General features: G+C 38.0%; 1 protein-coding gene across 4 annotated transcripts in view; it reads left to right on the top strand.

Moving 5' to 3' along the window:
• Positions 1-18,662, top strand: part of AKAP7 (A-kinase anchoring protein 7) — a 148,998-nt gene that overhangs the window by 5,296 nt on the left and 125,040 nt on the right. For all 4 annotated transcript variants that reach the window (XM_017958324.3, XM_017958325.3, XM_009206082.4 and 1 more), the window contains exon 3: positions 14,326-14,465. In XM_017958324.3, the coding sequence (XP_017813813.2) occupies positions 14,326-14,465 (140 nt within the window). The remainder of the gene's footprint in view (positions 1-14,325; positions 14,466-18,662) is intronic.

Raw genomic sequence — 18,662 nt, 5'->3', positions numbered from 1 at the left:
TCCTGGTGGGAGGTAGCTGGGACCACAGCCATGTGTGCCACCATGACTGGCTACTTTTTTTTTTTTTTGTAGAGATAGGGTCTTGCCATGTTGCCCAGACTGGTCTCAAAGTCCTGGGCTCAAGCCATCCTCCTGCCTTGGCCTCCAAAAGTGCTGGAATTACAGATGTGAATGATTGTGTCTGGCCAAGTTTTGTTTTGTTTTTATTTAATAGTTTTTAAATAGATATTATTATAATCTTATATATTATAGTATATTATATATATTACCCTATATATAATATTATAATATAGATAATATATCTATTGGTATAATAATATATTATTATATTCATGTATAATAATAATCTGTGATAAAATAATCACAGATAATATTGATATGTCTCACAAAATGTTGAGCCAGCTCATTCTTTAGTTTATAAGCTACTTCTGGAAATAATGGGCTAGATAATGCCCTTGATTATTGTGGAGCCACTGTTGATTTCCGCAGTACCCATTTATCTAACACATGTTTACTAGCTGTTTGGTATCCTCTAAGCACTTTGCTAGGCATTGGGAGGGTCCATCAGTGAACGAGATGGGAATTATCACTGCCCCAACGGAGCTCAACAGGCTAATATTGAGAATAGGTCAACTTTTAATTAAATATTCATGTATTGGATTGATTCAGTCCTTGAGAGTTTCATTCACAAACTTTAGAGCAACAGTGCTTACTTGATTGAAATACTGCTGGAATTACATAAATATCCAAATATATGTTTTGGCCAGATGCGGTGGCTCATGCCTATATTTTTAACACTTTGGGAGGCTGAGATGGGAGGATCACTTGAGGCCAGGAGTTTGAGACCAGCTTGGTCAACATAGCGAGACCCCCATCTTTATTTTAGTAAAATAAATAAATTTTTAAAAAATCTGTTTTATGTCATTGTAAAAACAATACTGTCCATGATGTTTGGGTTTACCTCCACTGAAAATGTTAAAGATTTGACTATTGTCCAGGTTACTTGTGGGGAGGAAAATAAGGAAAAGCATCAATATATTCAAATATTTATTGACTACATACTCTGTGCCATTCAGCTGTTTGCAGTCTTACATAAAGCCTTGCCGTGGTTTGATATGCTTTCTTCATGACTAGGGGTCTGTGGCATAAGAAATCATCTGCTTTAGTCTCTTCATTTTGAGAAAAGAAAACTGACTTAGAGCAGTTAAGTAAATTAAATTCACACAGTGGGAAAGAACTAGTTACAGAATCTGGTTTCTGATTTATTAGTCATTTCTTTGATGGACATTTGTAGCCAGGCGTTGTGTTGGACATTGGGAATGTTAAAACACATGACAGTCTTGAACGTCCAAAAGCTCCCAGCTTCTTTGGGGAGCCAGTCTGTTGACAGATATCATCTTGTAAGATGAATGCCGTACAGGCTGCTCTGGAAGTGCGTGGCGTGAGGATGTGTGCAGGGAGGCGTCTAACCTGGGTGTGCGAGGAGAGGGTGTTAAGGAAGCCTTCCTAGGTGTTTGTCGAGAGTAGAGGCTTGGAGGATGCGTATGAACTATCCAGGGCTCTTGAAATTATCTGACCATCAGAATTTTCTACAGAGCGATGTAAAAGCACAGATTCTTCTTTTTCACCCTTTGCCTCCTACCAGGGAATCTTTTTGTTTAAAATTTTTTTTAAACATCTCAGGTGATTCTGATGCTTAGCCAGTCTCAGAAAACACACTACTCTTTATCACACTGTCTTCTGGAGGCAGTGAACCTGACTTGTATTTTGGGGAGGGGTGATACTTAAAACATATTAAGTCTCTGGTATTTTATTAAGCAATCTTTCCCATTCCATAATCCAAGGGGAAAAGGAATTGGGAAGAGGTGTTTCCTATCTTTTCCTTTGCAACTGCCCTGTAGAGAAGAACCATGTTTGTGAGTTTGACAGCTGTTGGGGAAATCTTCACTGAAGAATTTACATACCTGTTAAGTGGAAGATACTCTTAGAAAAAAGTGGGAATAGTGGCCAGGCACGGTGGCTTATGCCTGTAATCCCAGCACTTTGGGAGACCGAGGCAGGCGGATCACAAGGTTAGGAGATTGAGACCATCCTGGCTAACATGGTGAAACCTCGTCTCTACTAAAAATACAAAAAATTAGCCGGGTGTGGTGGCGGGCATCTGTAGTCCTAGCTACTTGGGAGACTGAGGCAGGAGAATGGCATGAACGCAGGAGGCGGAGCTTGCAGTGAGCTGAGATCGAGCCACTGGGCTCCAGTCTGGGCGACAGAGCGAGACTCCATCTCAAAAAAAAAAAAAAAAAGTGAGAATAGCAAGGATTTAATGTTTTCCTCTTAATTTCCTACTTGTTGAGCAAATAAAATGAATATATTTTAAAAATTCAATCACTTCTTTCTGATTTCACTACTTTCTCTAATTTGGATGTAAATAAAGAAGACTTATCATGAATAACCATGCCCTGTGTGCCCACCATGGACCTTACTCACCTGCACTTCTCCCTCTGAGCCTTGTTCCAGTCTCTGAATCACTCCCATTGGAGTGTATAAGTTAGATTTGAACAAGAGATGAGTCTGTTCATTCTTCCAGCTATAGGCACTTCTGATTTATACATATCTTACATATATCTAGTGTATATGAACACATAGCTTCTACTAGCGACAGAAAGCAAGATACTTCCAGAATCCCAGAGAGCAAATAGTATTTCTGTAGCCACCATATTCTTGTGTCTCTACTGGTAAGAAGATTAATAGCCATTGGGACGAGAAAGAAGGAAGGGGCTGGATGTGTTTGTGGCATGCATTTCATTCCTGCTCTGAAAGCAACAGCTGTTTCTTCAGAGGATGTGCATTGGAAGGATGGCCAGTTCTTCATTATGAACAGGGTCTTTTCTCTCTAGGATATGGTGTATTTTTTACCAAAGAAATGATGTTATCTATGTATATTAGGGGCTTAGGCCAGTCCACAAAAGTCTACTTTTAACTAATATATATGCTTTTTGATAATTCAGGCTTTATGAGTTAAAAGTCTTTGTGGATTAGTCTAGACTCCAAACCACCATGTATTATATTACTTTTGTGGGAAGATGGATTTAAAATTCCAGGCTCCAGCTTATACATGGGCAGTGTGGTACAAAGGGAAAAACAGAAAACTTGTGTTTTAAATTTTGGTTACTTCATTGTCTACTTGGACCTTTGACACTTAAAGTGTGGATAAAAATTTCCTCCTGTTTATCTCATAGTGTTGCTTTATGGCTAAAAAGAGATAATGTATGCAAGAAAGAAGTTAAAAATGTAAAATAATGAATAAATGTTATTTATAAAACCTTTGAAACATACCACTTAGTTATCTGGGGACAATTTACTCTCTCATTTTTATGATAGCATTTACTAAAACACTAAGGAACAAATAGTAAAATTCTTTGCAAACCAGAAACTACTAACTAGTTTTTCTTAAGTGTGATTTTTATAGAAATGTACAAAAACTGAGAGTTTTATTGCCAACCCTTAAACCATAAGAAAGATATAATAATAGTGTTTGTGCCCGAAACACAATATAATTAGTTTGTGGCTTGAATGGACTGAATTTGGCTTTCTTGTACATTTGGTAATCAGTCTACTCATTTCCTCCACGGTAGATGGCAACCTCAAAATTCTCAGGCTGCTGGTTGTTGCCTGTGGTTCCTTCAGTTTTCTTTGGCGTGTGGAAATTGCGAGTTAACTGCCAAGAAATTCTTGCTAATAGACACCCTGGCAGAGCAATGAGGAAAGTAGCGCTAACAAAAACATCATGGGAAGGGGAATCCTTGGGAGTAGGAAAACTCCCCCCTGAAATGGTTAGTGTCTCGATTGTCAGCTGCATTGCCTTCAGTGTGAGTGTGGTATCTTGATTAGGCAGCATGTGGTCTGGTTGGGTGAGATGGGTCTTTACGTGTTTCGGTTAGTTTTGTTTTTAAGAACAGACTTTTATTAGGGTTATAGTTTAGAATATTATAACAAAAATTAGAAGATAACATGCATTAGAACTAAATATGAGAATGTAAAAGTATATTAGAAGTAAAATATCCAAAGTGTTTGTACAATGGAAATCTTTTAGAAATGATGGGGAGGCTGGGTGCCATGGCTCACATCTGTAATCCCAGCACTTTGGAAGGCCGAGTTGGTGGATCTCTTGAGGGCAGGAGTTTGAAGCCATCCTGGCCAACATGGTGAAACCCCGTCTCTACTAAAAATACAAAAATTAGCCAGGCATGGTGGCACATACCTGTAATCCCAGCTATTAGGGAGGCCGAGGCAGGAGAATTGCTTGAATCCGGGAGGCAGAGGCTGCAGTGAGCCGAGATTGTGCCACTGCATTCCAGCCTGGGCAACACAGCCAGATTCTGTCTCAAGAAACAAAACAAAAAAGGAAATGATGAGGAGACAGTACAACCTCCATAGGGTGGACATGTTTTAGTAGAAAATCCAGCTTAGTGCGTGGTTGACTTGGATGGGGTCTTTGCCGTTTACACGGGAAATGTTGTGGGTCAGTTGATTATAAACCCAGTAAACCATCCAGAAAAACATTTGGGTTGCTGCTGTTCTGCATCTGAAAGTAGAATGGAGAGTCATTCTGCTGTTGGGAATAGCTTAGTGTGCTTCCCACAGTGTGACTTTGTGGAGAGTTTTAGTTTAATTGATTCTAGTCTCTTAAGGGAATCACAGTTCTTAACTATCAAGCCACATTTATTGAATTTATTTAGGGATGGGATCTCATTATGTTGCCTAGGCTAGTCTCAAACTCCTCGGCTCCAGTGATCCCCCCACCTCAGTCTCTTGAGTAGCTGGGATAATAGGTATGCACCACTATGCCTGGTCTCAAGCCACATTTAAATCAAGTCTTTTGATTTTCTTTTTTTGTGTGTGTCGTGTCTTCCCTAAATGTGGAATTCAGTTCTCCTTATATTAAAATGCTTGTAATTCTTATTTTATGCCACGCAGAATTCTACTCTGTAATTGGAGATTTTGAAGATATGGGAAATCGTAATTTTGCTACTTATTAATCCTAACAAGTTATTATATTTAAAAAATACTTAGATTTTAAACATCTTAAAATATAAATTGAAACTTACCTTCACCTAAAATTTTTTTTGTAGAAAAATGCTATATCAAATAAAGATTGAATCTTTGTACCTGATATAATAGGTGGTTACCCTCAGGGTGGTTACCCTGAGTCAATTAAAAAAAATAAAAGATAAATAGTTTTCTGTGTCCTCTATAATTAATTGGGGAAGCATATACTACATATTCCAAATGTTATTATGAGAGAGCTTAAGGCAAATATCTGCCCCAAACAACATACATTGTTGATATCTTTTCTTTTGTTAAAAAATAAGAAAATGAATAAAAATTGGAACAAGCCCAATCACTAAATTAATTCAACACATATTTATTGAGTGTGTTATGTACTAGGTACTGTTATTGGTGCTGAACTGAGGATGTAGTTAGTTCAGCTAGTGTGTACTTTTTCCAGGCTCAAGTTCATTCATTATCGATGACATTGGCATAATAATGGTAGCTGTCTCACAGGATTGTTGGAAAGATTCAATTCCTCAATACATGTTAAGTCCTTAAAATGTAACTAGCCTCAGTACATTTTCATTAATTTAGTTTCACCAGATTTTTTCTTGCATATGTTTGCTAAATTAAATATTTATTAAAAATTTCCCTTTAAGAGCAATATTTTATCATAATAATATCGAGCACCTCTAGCACATTGCTAAATGCTTATATTTTCTTACATAATCCTCATAGAAACTTTTTTTGTTTTTTTGAGACATAGTCCTTCTCTGTCACCCAGGCTGGAGTGCAGTGGTACGATCGTTCTCAGCTCATTGCAACCTCCGCCTCCTGGGTTCAAGGGGTTCTCCTGCCTCAGCCTCCCGAGTAGCTGGGATTACAGACGCCCGCCACCACACCCGGCAATTTTTTTGTATTTTTAGCAGAGACAGGGTTTCATCATGTTAGTTAGGCTGGTCTCAAACTCCTGGACTCAAGTGATCCACCTGCCTCATCCTCTCAAAGTGCTGGAATTACAAGTGTGAGCCACTGCACCCAGCACATAAAACTTAAAGAGGGAGAAGGTAATATTATTTTTTTTTAGAAAGTTTTAGTAATTTGCCAAAGATTATTGAGATACTAAAGGGGAATAATTCTATTAAATATACGGGTGGGCGTGGTGGCTCATGCCTGTAATCCCAGCACTTTGGGAGGCTGAGGCGGGTGGATCACCTGAGGTCAGGAGTTTGAGACCAGCCTGGCCAACATGGTGAAATCCCATCTCTACCAAAAATACAAAAAATTAGCTGGGTATGGTGACGTGTCCCTGTAATCCTAGCTACTTGGGAGGCTGAGGCAGGAGAATCGCTTGAACCCGGGAGGTGGAGGTTGCAGTGAGCTGAGATTGTGCCATTGCACTCCAGCCTGGGCAACAAGAGTGAAACTCAGTCTCAAAAAAAATATTCTATGAAATATAGAAGATAGTATTCTAAGTCATATAGCTAAGGAATTTTAGGACTGGTTACTTTGAAGATTTTAGCTGCCTAAATAACAAGAAAAAATAAAATATCAAAACAAATCTAATTAATTCTCAACTGTTTAGCTAAGAGTAAGTGTGAAAACAGTGAACCCACAATAACAGATGGATGACTTAATTTTCCTCATCATTCATTTCTTTATAGTTTTTGAGGGAATAAATAGAACTTGAGAAAAAATTAGATAATTTACATAAAATGACATGTGGTGCTTCAGTTAAAAAAACAAATACACATATCAGAGAGTTACAGGCTTTGTCAGCAAGACCAGATTCATTACAACACATTAAAATGGCTACTGAAATCATTATGAAAATTAACAAGTGGAATAAATTAAATTTATAAGATGGGTTTATGAGCTGTACTCCAACTGATGACTTTTTTGCTAACCAATGAAGTTACTCTAAATAATCCAGTTGAAAGGTCCTGGGCGTGTGGCCAAATTTTTCTACATTTTGTTCTATGGCCATTGATTTTTGAAATTCTAATTGGTAAACTAGATGATTACATAAATATTTTGTTCCTTATATTTTCATATGAAACTAAAAGTAAAGAATAATATCCAGTTGTATTTTAGAACCTACATTATGATTTCAAAGTGGTAAATAAAATGGAGTTTAGTAATGAAAAGCACACGGATTTTATACTTTGGCCATATATAAATAAATTTTACAGATAAAATCAGAGATGTTATGCAAACAAGAGAGAAGAGATATTGGGGCCGGGCATGGTGGCTCACACCTGTAATCTCAGCACTTTGGGAGGCTGAGGAGGGCAGATCACTTGAGGTCAGGAGTTCAAGACCAGCCTAGCCAACATGTGAAACCCTGTGTCTACTAAAAATACAAAGGTTAGCCGGGCACGGCGGTGCATGCTTGTAGTTCCAGCTAGTCAGGAGGCCGAAGCATGAGAATCGCTTGAACCTGGGAGGTGGAGGTTGCAATGAGCTGAGATCGCACCACTTGCACTGTAGCCTGGGCAGCAAGGTGAGACTCCATCTCAAAAAAAAGAGAGAGAGAGATTGGGCTCAGTGTGTATCAAGTGTCTGATAAATCAGCAGGGCTCACAGAATTAAGAAAAGTGTATTACAAGGGTCAGTAAAACTGTACTATAGCAATAAATACAGGATTCCTTTTTTCCCCCATCTGTTATTTGGTATTTTAAAACTACACACAGTCTGTGATGCCTAACAAGAAAATTTTAGATTATCCAGTTCAAAGGGAAGTTAAATAGTTATTGGTAAAATTATAGAAAACTAAATAAATTTAGACAAACCATGTCCTACTTAATTTTTACCTGAAAGTATTCTGGGTTGTGGTTTTACACTATGTCATTCTCCTGATACCAGAATGGTTAGAGTTGTTATATGTTATAACCATTACCTTGAGAGATTATGATTTTTTTTCCTTCAAAATGGATTTATAGGATGTTTGAAATGGCAAAAATAAGTTGCTACAGACAAGAAGACAGTTTAGTGTTAAATAGATAAGGTAGAAAACATCATAAAATGCTGGAAGTTCAGTGGTCTTTTAAATATTGTGTTAATTCTGTCCCCCTCTTTAGTATTGTTCATATTGGAGTGTGAGTAAAATACAGAAAAAAATGATTATATGTTTTATCTTCACAGTAAGGAATGTACTATACATGGCCACTCAATAAACAGTGTATGCAAAAAATGGAAATAAAAATTTCATAAAACAATACTTATACTTACTGTGAGCAATATACTATCTATATGACTACATCCCATTCCATTCCATTCCATTCTTTAAAAAGTGCTCTTTATTGGCTGGATGTGGTGGCTCACACCTGTAATCTCAGCACTTTGGGAGGCTGAGAAGGGTGGATTACCTGAGGTCAGGAGTTCGAGACCAGCCTAGCCCATAGGGTGAAAACCTGTCTCTCCTATAGTCCCAGCTACTCGCGAGGCTGAGGCAGGAGAATGGTGTAAACCCGGGAGGCCGAGCTTGCAGTGAGCTGAGATCTGGCCACTGCACTCCAGCCTGGGCGACAGAGCGAGACTCCGTCTCAGAAAAAAAATAGCTGGTCATGGTGGTGGGTGCCTGTAATCCCAGTTACTCGGGAGGCTGAGGCAGGAGAATCGCTTGAACTCAGGAGGCAGAGGTTGCAGTGAACAGAGATTGCTCCATTGTACTCCAGCCTGGGCAATAAGAGCAAAACCCTGCCTCAAAAAAAAAAAAAAGAAAAAAATTAGTGTTCTTTATTATCTTCTAAGTTGATTCGATAACCCACTTGCAATTGATGCTTGCAATTTAGGTTGATGCTTGCAATTTAGGAAAAATAACCTAGACGGTATGTTTCTGATTCTCAGTCTTGAATCTATTATTTAATATCACCATGAATTGTCCTAATTAGTACAAGTGTTAACAGTTAGTACCTTTACCACAAATCACAGAAGGCTAGAACTGGAAGAGACACCTGAGAGAGATTGTCTAAATGTTCCTTCCTGCCCCTATTTTTTTTTTTTTTTTAATGTTGCATTGTAGAAACTTTCAAACATATATTAGAGAAAATAGGACAAGCCTCATGTATTCATTACCTCTTCCTTACTGGATTATTTTGAGGTAGATCCCAGACATATTACTTTATCTGTAAATACTTTAGTATGTTTCTTTAAAAGGTAAAGAATCTTAAAAAAAAATTCAAAATATTCTTACTATACCAAAAAAAATGGTAATTCCTACTGTCATCAAATAACCAATCTCTGATTATGTCATAATTTAAAAAAATCTGGATTATTTGAATTAGTTACCAAAATCTATGCACTATATTTAATTGATACATCTCTTGAGTCTCTTTTCATGTATACATCTCCTTTTTTCCTTTGGGTATGTGTATGCGTGCGTGTATTGTTGAAGAAATCAGGTTGTGTAGAAGTTTTGATATTCTGGTCATTTAACATTTTTCTCTGTCTCTTATACTTCTAGTAAACTGGTAGTTAGATCAAGAGGCTTAATGAAGTTTGTGACATTTGCAAGAATGCTCCAAAGATAGAATTTTTTGTTTCTTTTTGAGAGACAGGGCCTCACCCTGTCATCCACACTGGAGTACAGTGACATGATCATAGCTCACAGTAACCTCGAACTCCTGGGCTCAAGTGATTCTCCCACCTCAAGTAGCTGGGACTACAGGTGCATACCACAATGCCTGGTTAATTTCTAAATTTTTTGTAGAGATGGGGTCTTGCTGTGTTTCCCAGGCTGGTTTTAAATTCCTTGCCTTTAGTGGTCCTCCCACCTAGGCCTCTGAAAGTGCTAAGATTACAGGCATGAGCCACTGTGCCTGGCCAAAGATAAGATTTTGAATTTCCTATAATGTGACATCAGTAGGCAAATAATGTTTGCTTGTCTTGCCTTTTTGTGATGTTAAGATTGATCAGTGGCTTCAGGTCTTATTACTCTAAAGTATCTATTGTTAAAGTTCCCCATCAACCTTCCATCTAATGGATCATCCATTGATAGTCATTGGGTTGATCTGTTACTTTGTTAAGCATTTTGAAATGGTGATATTCTAACTCTATCTTTTTGCATTAATTAGCTTGAAATTTCTATAAAGAACTTTATCTTAACTAGCTATTTAATTTCCTAAATGACTATTTGGTTATAAGGAAAGATGGAATAAATGCTTGACATTTTTCCGTTATCATCAGATATTTAGAATCATGGTTCTCTAGACTCCTCTAAAGGTGACCTGTGAGTTTTTGGCTTTAATTTTTTTAGTATCATTAAGAATGGATGGATTTAAGTATATTTGATGTATTTAATGCCACTGAAGTTTATTCTATTTGGTGCCCACATTGTCCCATCTTTGGCCAATGGGAAGACATTTAAATTGACTTTAGAGATCTTCTCATATGATCCCAGGAGTCTTTTGAATTTCCAGAACTCTCATACATTGTATGCTCCAGACCTGGAATCAGCTCTTTTTCCAAGGATTGGTAATATTTTTAAGTTCTCAGATAAACCCATTAAGTAACTTAATTAAAAGATGCTTGTTGGAAATCTGGTCTTAAGGTCATTGGCCTTTTCACTATCCAGTGCTGCCTCTATAGATTGAAACACACAGTACTAGTCATCTTCTCAACTGTGCTGTTCCCCCTTCTATCTTTTGTAGAGTATTTTTTTCCCAGCGCGGGTGGATAGCTGCCAGATTCACCATCCCAGCATCCTGTGTTGCGTGGGGTTAGCCCTGTGCGGTGATTTGGACAATGAAACACAAGGGACAGACACTAGGAACTTATTTAGAATTGATTTGTAATTTTACCTTAAAAAAGGGGGTCTTGCTTTTGAAATTTATTTATTTTTTAAAATTAATTTATTTTTTTTGAGGCAGAGTCTTGCTCTGTCGCCCAGGCTGGAGTGCTGGGGAGTGCAGTGGCACGATCTGGGCTCACTGCAAGCTCCACCTCCCAGGTTCACGCCATTCTCCTGCCTCAGCCTCCCGAGTAGCTGGGACTACAAGTGCCTGCCACCACGCCCGGCTAAATTTTTGTATTTTTTAGTAGAGACAGGGTTTCACTGTGTTAGCCAGGATGGTCTCGATCTCCTGACCTCGTGATCTGCCCGCCTCAACCTCCCAGAGTGCTGGGATTACAGGCGTCAGCCTCTGCGCCCAGCCTGAAATTTATTTTTCAACATTATATTTAGTTAAAAAAACTGTTTAGGGATGGGTGTGGTTGCTCATGCCTGTAATCCCAGCATGTTAGGAGGCCAAGGTGGGAGGATTGCTTGAGTCCAGTAGTTCAAGACCAGCCTGGGCAACATAGTGAGACCCCCACCTCTATAAAAAATGAAAAATTAATGAGCTGTGGTGGTACATACCTGTAGTCCAAGCTGCTTGGAGAGGCTGAGGTGGGAGGATCACTTGAGCCCCAGAAGTTCAAGGTTACAGTGAGCTATAATTGCATCACTACACTCCAGCCTGGGTGACAGAGTGAGATCCTGTCTCAAAACAAAACAAAAAAACAACAAAAGAAGAACTGTTCAGGACAGCTCTTCATTTTCCATACTCATAGAAGGTGCAAGTGGTCTGGATAAATAAAAACAATGGAGAGTTTATAAATCGTCTGTTTCTTTTTGGAGTTTCCTAAATGTTCTTTAGCAGATACAGATTCATCTTCCTAATTATGTTTAGTTCTGAGTATTATCTAATACTTATAATAGCTAATAATAGTGTTTAGTTTGTACCAGGAAGTGGTCTAAACGTTTTTATGTATTAACTCACTCAATTCTCAAAAAGATCCTATGAAGTAGCTATTATTATTATTCTAAAATTACACAGGGAAGCTGAGTAAAGAGAGTTTGTGTGCTCGTCTAAAATCACACAGTCACACAGCTAGTATGTGGGAGAGCCAGGATTCTAACCCAGGTGCTCTGGTTCCAACTATATTAAAATTGGCTTTCATTTTCAGAGTACTAATTTATTAACAGTAGGTGGTGGTGGGCTAGAAATGTATTTAGAAGTGGATTTAAAATATATGTGTTCTTCATTAGCGTATTTTGTAGCTTCTGTTTAAAATTAGTGTATTCATATTACCACAGTTAGATATAGGACTTTTTTTTCGATGTATAAAATTGCAGGCAACCCAACGATATATTGATTTGATTTACCATATTAAAACTCTTATGTATGAAATAAAACCCAATGGCATTATGAATGAGACAATTCACATAATTCTTGCAACACAGATAAAAATGCTACAAACTAATTTCTTAGTAATAAAATCTATAAAGTTCTGGCAAGCTTATATGTGTAAAAGAAGCTGATAATAATTTATATTTTAAATGTGTATCCTCTAACCATGAAGAGCCATCATTAGCCAGCCACATTAATCATTAGACATATCGTTGAGAGATATAGTGATGAAATAGATGCACAAACACACCAGATAATTTTGCCTTAATTCATAATGATATGGTCAGATATATTGCCCAGGCCACCTTGCTCTTGGTTTACCCCATTTTTAGGTCTTACAAATATATGTTGTGGAAAGAAAACACATCTATTCCTACACATCCTTAGCTTTTTAATTTTAAACATGCTGTACTATTTTTCTTAGAAATTAGCATTAAAATACTCTTTGAGACATTAACTTAAAATTGTTTACTATTAATACCTCAAAGATAAACAGAATAAGAACAATTATTTTTGCTCAGTGGTTTTATGTGTAATATTAACTAGTTGTGCAGAACTTCAGTAGAGAAGCAGTTTGATACAGTAGCAAAGTTTTTCTGCTTTTCTGTTTTATCATGCGTAAAATAAGGAATTTAGTTAAAGCAGAGTTGCATATGCACACAGGCATTGGGCTGTGGGTTGAGCCCAGACTTCTTTTCACAGTCCTTCTTAAGGGGTTGTGTGCAGGTGGTTACTGTGGTCTGTTAGAGTTGATCCCAAAGATAAAACCAACCGAATAGGATTGAATGTAAGGTAAAGTGGTTCTTCCCTTCCTTTTTCAAAATAACACCTCAGAAAATATATTTGAATTTTCACAAAGTCTCTATGAGGTACTCTATTTTGTTTTGTTTTGTTTTTTTTTTGGAGACAGAGTCTCACTCTGTTGTCCAGGCCGGAGTGCAGTGGTATGGTCTTGGATCACTGCAACCTCTGCCTCCTGGGTTCAAGCGATTCTTGTGCCTCACCCTCCTAAGTAGCTGAGACTACAGGCATGTGCTACCATGCCCAGCTAATTTTTGTATTTTTAGAGATGAGGTTTCACCTTATTGGCCACGCTGGTCTCACACTCCTGACCTCAAGTGATCTTCCCACTTCAGCCTCCCAAAGTGCTGGGATAACAGGCATGAGCCACCATGTCCTGCAGAGGAACTCTATTTTGAGCAATGAACTACTATTCAAGAAGACATGGCTTGGAAGCTTAATTAATGGATTGTAGTTTTGCATGTATATGGAAGCCCTGATAGAATCTGTTAAAAAAAAAAAAAGATGATGGCATTTCACACAGATTTAGTAATTATTTCTGGGAGCATGCTTCATAATTAGAATTGTTAGATGTTGTAAATGAATCTTACAAGAATTACTTTAAAAAGTAGTATTGTAAATGCTTCTCAAATTACCTTTTGTTAAGGATCAGTTTTTAAAAAAAGTTTCCTGTTTGCTGCCAATGGATACTTTTGTAAAATACAATAAAAGTGAATTATTAGAAAATGAAATAAAAGAAAAGACCTACAAAGTAGAAATCAAATTTCAGCAGACCAAATTATTCCGCCCCATTGCTATGGAAGTTTCCAAAGCATTCTCTTAATTTTTGCAACAAATAGTTTATAGCGTGACAGTGGCCACAGACCAAAACTTTGTGTGACAGTGGGGTTGTGCCCTAGAAGTTACATATATACCTGTACGGGATGGTTGAAAAGTGATCTTTCTTAGTGTTATGAACATTGTGGTGCCAGGAGCTGTGCTTCAGATCAGAAGTCAGCTCACTAAGGCCCTCAGGCCAAATCTGGTTAACCACCCTGCTTTGAAAATAAAGCAGGAACACAACCTGTACCCACTCATTTATGTTTTGTCTACAGCAGAGTTGAGTAGTTGATGGCAGAGACTATGTCATCTGCAATGCCTAAACTATTTACTGAGGTCCTTTACAGAAATGTTTGCAAACTCCTGCTTTAGATTTGAAAATGACACTTATGAATGATTGCTACTTATGTATTGCTTTTTTTCTGACTGTATTATCTTTGTTTAAATGTATTAGATGTATTGTTTGACTTTTTTCCTCTAGTCACTGATGAACCTCAAATAAATTTGAAGAGAAGTCAAGAAAATGAATGGATCAAGAGTGATCAAGTAAAGAAGAGGAAAAAAAAGCAAAAAGATTATCAACCCAACTATTTCCTATCCATTCCAATCACCAACAAAGAGGTGCTATTTTTAAAAAAAATTATTTTTACTGTGAAATTTTATTCTAAATTTAAAGTATACTAAATGCTTATGAACCCACTTGCTCTCAGCTTCTAAGAGTCTTTGGTGGCAGGACTGTACAGGCAATATTTCTATTTAAGTAATAGAAATATATTTAAACAACAAGTTTGGAAAATATTATTTATTTTTCTGAGACAGGGTCTTGCTCTGGCACCCAGGCTGGAGTGCAGTGGCACAGTCATAGCTCCCTGCAGCCTTGAACTCCTGGACTCAAGCAATCTTTCCACCTCAGCCTCCAAAAATATTTAGACAATCATATTTAAACAGTAATTTTGCAAAACCCACTGGAAAAAGTGTTGCCAGATGGCATGTCAAGGTCATTTGCAAGTGTTTGTTCATTTTATCTGAGGGACCCTTTGGAAGTAGGGAGCAGTGACCAGTTGAGAAAAGAGGATTCTGAGATCTCTGTTGGGAAAGTAAACTGGGGTTTCTTGCTGCTTAATCTTGTTTATGATAGTGATTATTTCAACATAGTTTCTTTAAAAAATTACTCAGTGTTGTAACAACTTAATATTGCACCATTAAACTTGGTAGAAATCTATTAAAATCTGAAAAATTAATATAATAAATAATAGGAAATGGAACCAGCCCGTTAGCTCCTACTGAGAAACCCCTGAAAGAGAAAACTACTGCATCTCATTACAGCTACTGAAGCAGTGAGGTAGGAATTACAATGCCGCAGGAAAGAACACCTCACTTAGAAGACTGACTGTTTGTACCCCTTGGCCCAACTTAAGAGCCAGATTTGAATTTCTGTTTGTGGGTTATAATCTCTTTGACCAGGCACATTTTCAGGTTGCCTTTCCCCTTGTTTGACTAGAATGTCTCTAGGGAATGCTAGCAAATTGTTAAAAATCAAATCAAAATTAAAATGAAAGAAAGAAATATCAAAAGAAAAAATAAATTATGTTGTATCATTCTAGGAAATATCTAGTCTGTGAGACACAGTTTAGCCGGGGAGAAAATATACATAACAAGAGAAGAGTTACCTAGCCATAGAAGATTTTAGATTTGATGTAGTGAAGAATCATATTCTGATTTTACTGACACATATGTGATTCCTTTCGTTGAGGAATACCTCTTAAAAGTCCTAATGAGAGCCAGGTGTGGTGGCTCATGCCTGTAATCCCAGCACTTTGGGAAGCTGAGGTGGGTGGATCTCTCGAGCCCAGGAGTTTGAGACCAGCCTGGTTAACATGGCAAAACCCTGTCTTTGTTAAAAATACAAAAATTAGCCAGGCATTGTGGCTTGCACCTGTGGTCCTAGCTACTTGGGAGGCTGAGGTGGGAGGATTGCTTGAGTCCAGGAGGCAGAGGTTGCAGTGAGCCAAGACTGCGCCACTGCACTCCAGCCTGGGTGACAGAGCTAGACTGTATCTCAAAAGAAAAAAAAAAAAAAATTAAAAGTCCTAGTAAAATAGTCCTTAAAAGTGTTTAGGCAATACAAAGTTAGTGTAATCAGCAATTATGCATTATATTAAAATACTTGCAAGTTGTTTGGTTTGAAAGTTAGGGTTACGTATACCTATGGGGATTAGAAGAGCTCAGGGAGTGACAGGTACTGCTACTTTCATGAGCAGCCAGACAGAAGCCAGGTCCTAAGGACACTGAATGTCAGACAGTTGAAGTGACTTCCCTATGGACATGTGATTTGTGATTGGAAGAGAATCCAGGTTCTGTATTTTGATTTGACAGAGTCTCTCAGTCTAGATGTTCGATGAACACCTCTGGGTGTCACTTTCCCTAGGCCGCTCATTTTCAGCTTCTCCCTTCACCTGTATTCCTTGCTCCTCGGGGAGACTGAGCAGCATCTCTGCATCACCCCCATGTCTTCTGCCCTGTCTCCCCTCCTAGCTGTGTTATGGCTTCTTACCGCTTCCGGAGAAGACTGCTGGGATGATGTGCTGATGGGATAGGGAACATGGGGAAGGGGATTGAATAGAAGGAGGAGAGAAAAATTCTTTCCTTCCACCACTAACTTCTAGGCTTTGCATCACAAAAGTGAAGGGAGAAAGGGGATGAGAGTCCTGTCCGCAGCTTTGAGTTTTCATCCTTTAACCTGCTGTAGCCTTTGTTTCTGCCTCTCTACCCCTGTAAGGTTGTGTAGATGCTGGAAAGACTGCAGGCTTTGGGTCTGACAGACTTGTTAGTACCAACTGAGTCACAGACTCCGCTGCATGTGTAGGTCAGGTTACCAACATTTTTCAAGTTTCAGTTTGTTCAGGTGTAAAGTGAGGTGGGTGATAATACCTCCTTCAGATGACTGTTTTCTAAACCCAAATCTAGCCATGTCACCAGCCTGCTTATATACTTCAGGATTTTCCCATCGATAGGATAAAGACAACCTCTTTTCCATGTTCTCTGAGGTTTTGTCTGTTCTGTCCTCTCCCCTTCAGCCCTTGCTTTTTCTGCCCGAGCTCTTCTAGCCTTCCTTGGGCTTGCCAGGTTCCCTCGGCCCCAGGGAAAGCCTTCTCTGGCTGGGGTTTTCTCCTTGCTCCTCTTGGTTTTGTTAATGCCAGAATCTCAGCTCAAACCTCTCTACCCATGACCACCTTGTCTAGGTCAACTATCCCTTTCCTTGCCCCATTCCTGTCAGCTAAAGGCTTTCACAGCTTTCTGTGTGTCATTTGTCATCCTTGCAACTTGACACTTGTCTTCCTCGCAAGATTTTTAGTGCATGCCCATACCTAGACTGGTGTTTGTTCAAGAGTAGGTGCACACACATACGCGCACTCTCTCGCTCTCGCTCTTTCTCTCTCTGCTGTTGTTTCATTGCAAATGCGTATTTCTGTCATTCCAAGTTATAACCAGAACACTTAAATATAATAAATGCAATGTAATGGTGGTTTCATAATACAGGTTCAACAGCAGTTTACTGGTTTTGGAGGAGGTAGGGTAACTTATAATAGAGGGAAATGCAGGTTTCAAGTGACCTTGAAACCAAATAATTTAATGTTTCCCTTTCAAGAGACTTATTTGTAGTTAACCACTTAGAAAGCTTACATACAAATATGGGGAAGAGATGTAGGAATCAGGCAAGATTAGGAGTTATATTTTATATCTTCTGCATGAGCACATTTTTGTTTGCAAAGTGTTTAATGTTAATTTTCTTTTTAAATTACTTATGAGCTTTTAAAAGTGGGAAGGCTTGGGAAAAAAGTAGCATTTATAACATTGTTTCAATGGAAGACTGTATTCCAAGTTCCAATTAAGTGACCTGCAAACAAGCTTTTGGAAGCTAGCGTATTCACAATGAGTTGCTCTACTTTTGGCCTCTACATGTTGGCATCTAGTTTTAAAGAAAAAAGTATTCAAAATTCCACTGGTCTTTGATTTAAAACACGTTCTTAGAAGTTTGGAATTCTTTATTAGTGGAAAATCTTGATTTCATATTTTAAGCAAATAGAATTGGAAAATGGATTAGGATGGCTGCATAAAAAATCCTAATTGGAAGTATATGAAAGTATGTGTTTCCATTAACTTTCAATTGCATGTTAGTTTAAAAAGAAAAGAAGAAAACATTCCGATGGGGGTATAGTAAATCCTAAATGTCTCTTAAATGACTAGAATTGTTTAATTAATTCTGGCTAGATTTACCCATATATTGGTTTTATATGCCTTCTTTTGAGAGGTAGTAAGAATCAACATTGAAAAAATCAAGGAACAGTCAGAAGCTGATTGAAATTAGGAGTGTATTAATTTTTTGACATGTTTTAAAAATATACTAATGAAAGAAAAAGGTTTTCTTCAGCAGCTTGCTTGCTTTCTTTCTTTCTTTCTTTCTTTCTTTCTTTCTTTCTTTCTTTCTTTCTTTCTTTCTTTCTTTCTTGTTTTTAAAATATACTAATGGAAGAAAAGGGTTTTCTTCAGAGGTTTATCCCTCCCTCTCTCCCTCCCTCCCTCCCTCTTTCCCTCCCTCCCTCCCTTCCTTCCTTCTTTCCTTCCTTCCTTCCTTTTTTCTTTTCTTTCTTTGTTTCTGTTTTTTTTTTTTTTGAATAGAGATGAGGTCTAACTATGTTGCCCAGGCTGGTCTTAATCTCCTGGGCTCAAGTGATCCTTCCTTCTCAGCTTCCCAAAATGTTGGGATTACAGGTGTGAGCCACCATGCCCAGCCTCTTCAGGGATTTTAAAAGGCAT

This window comes from Papio anubis, chromosome 6 (genome assembly GCF_008728515.1).
Source record: "Papio anubis isolate 15944 chromosome 6, Panubis1.0, whole genome shotgun sequence".
NCBI lineage: Eukaryota > Metazoa > Chordata > Mammalia > Primates > Cercopithecidae > Papio > Papio anubis.
The sequence above is the reverse complement of the archived record's forward strand: the minus strand, read 5'-3'. Positions and strand labels throughout refer to the sequence as shown.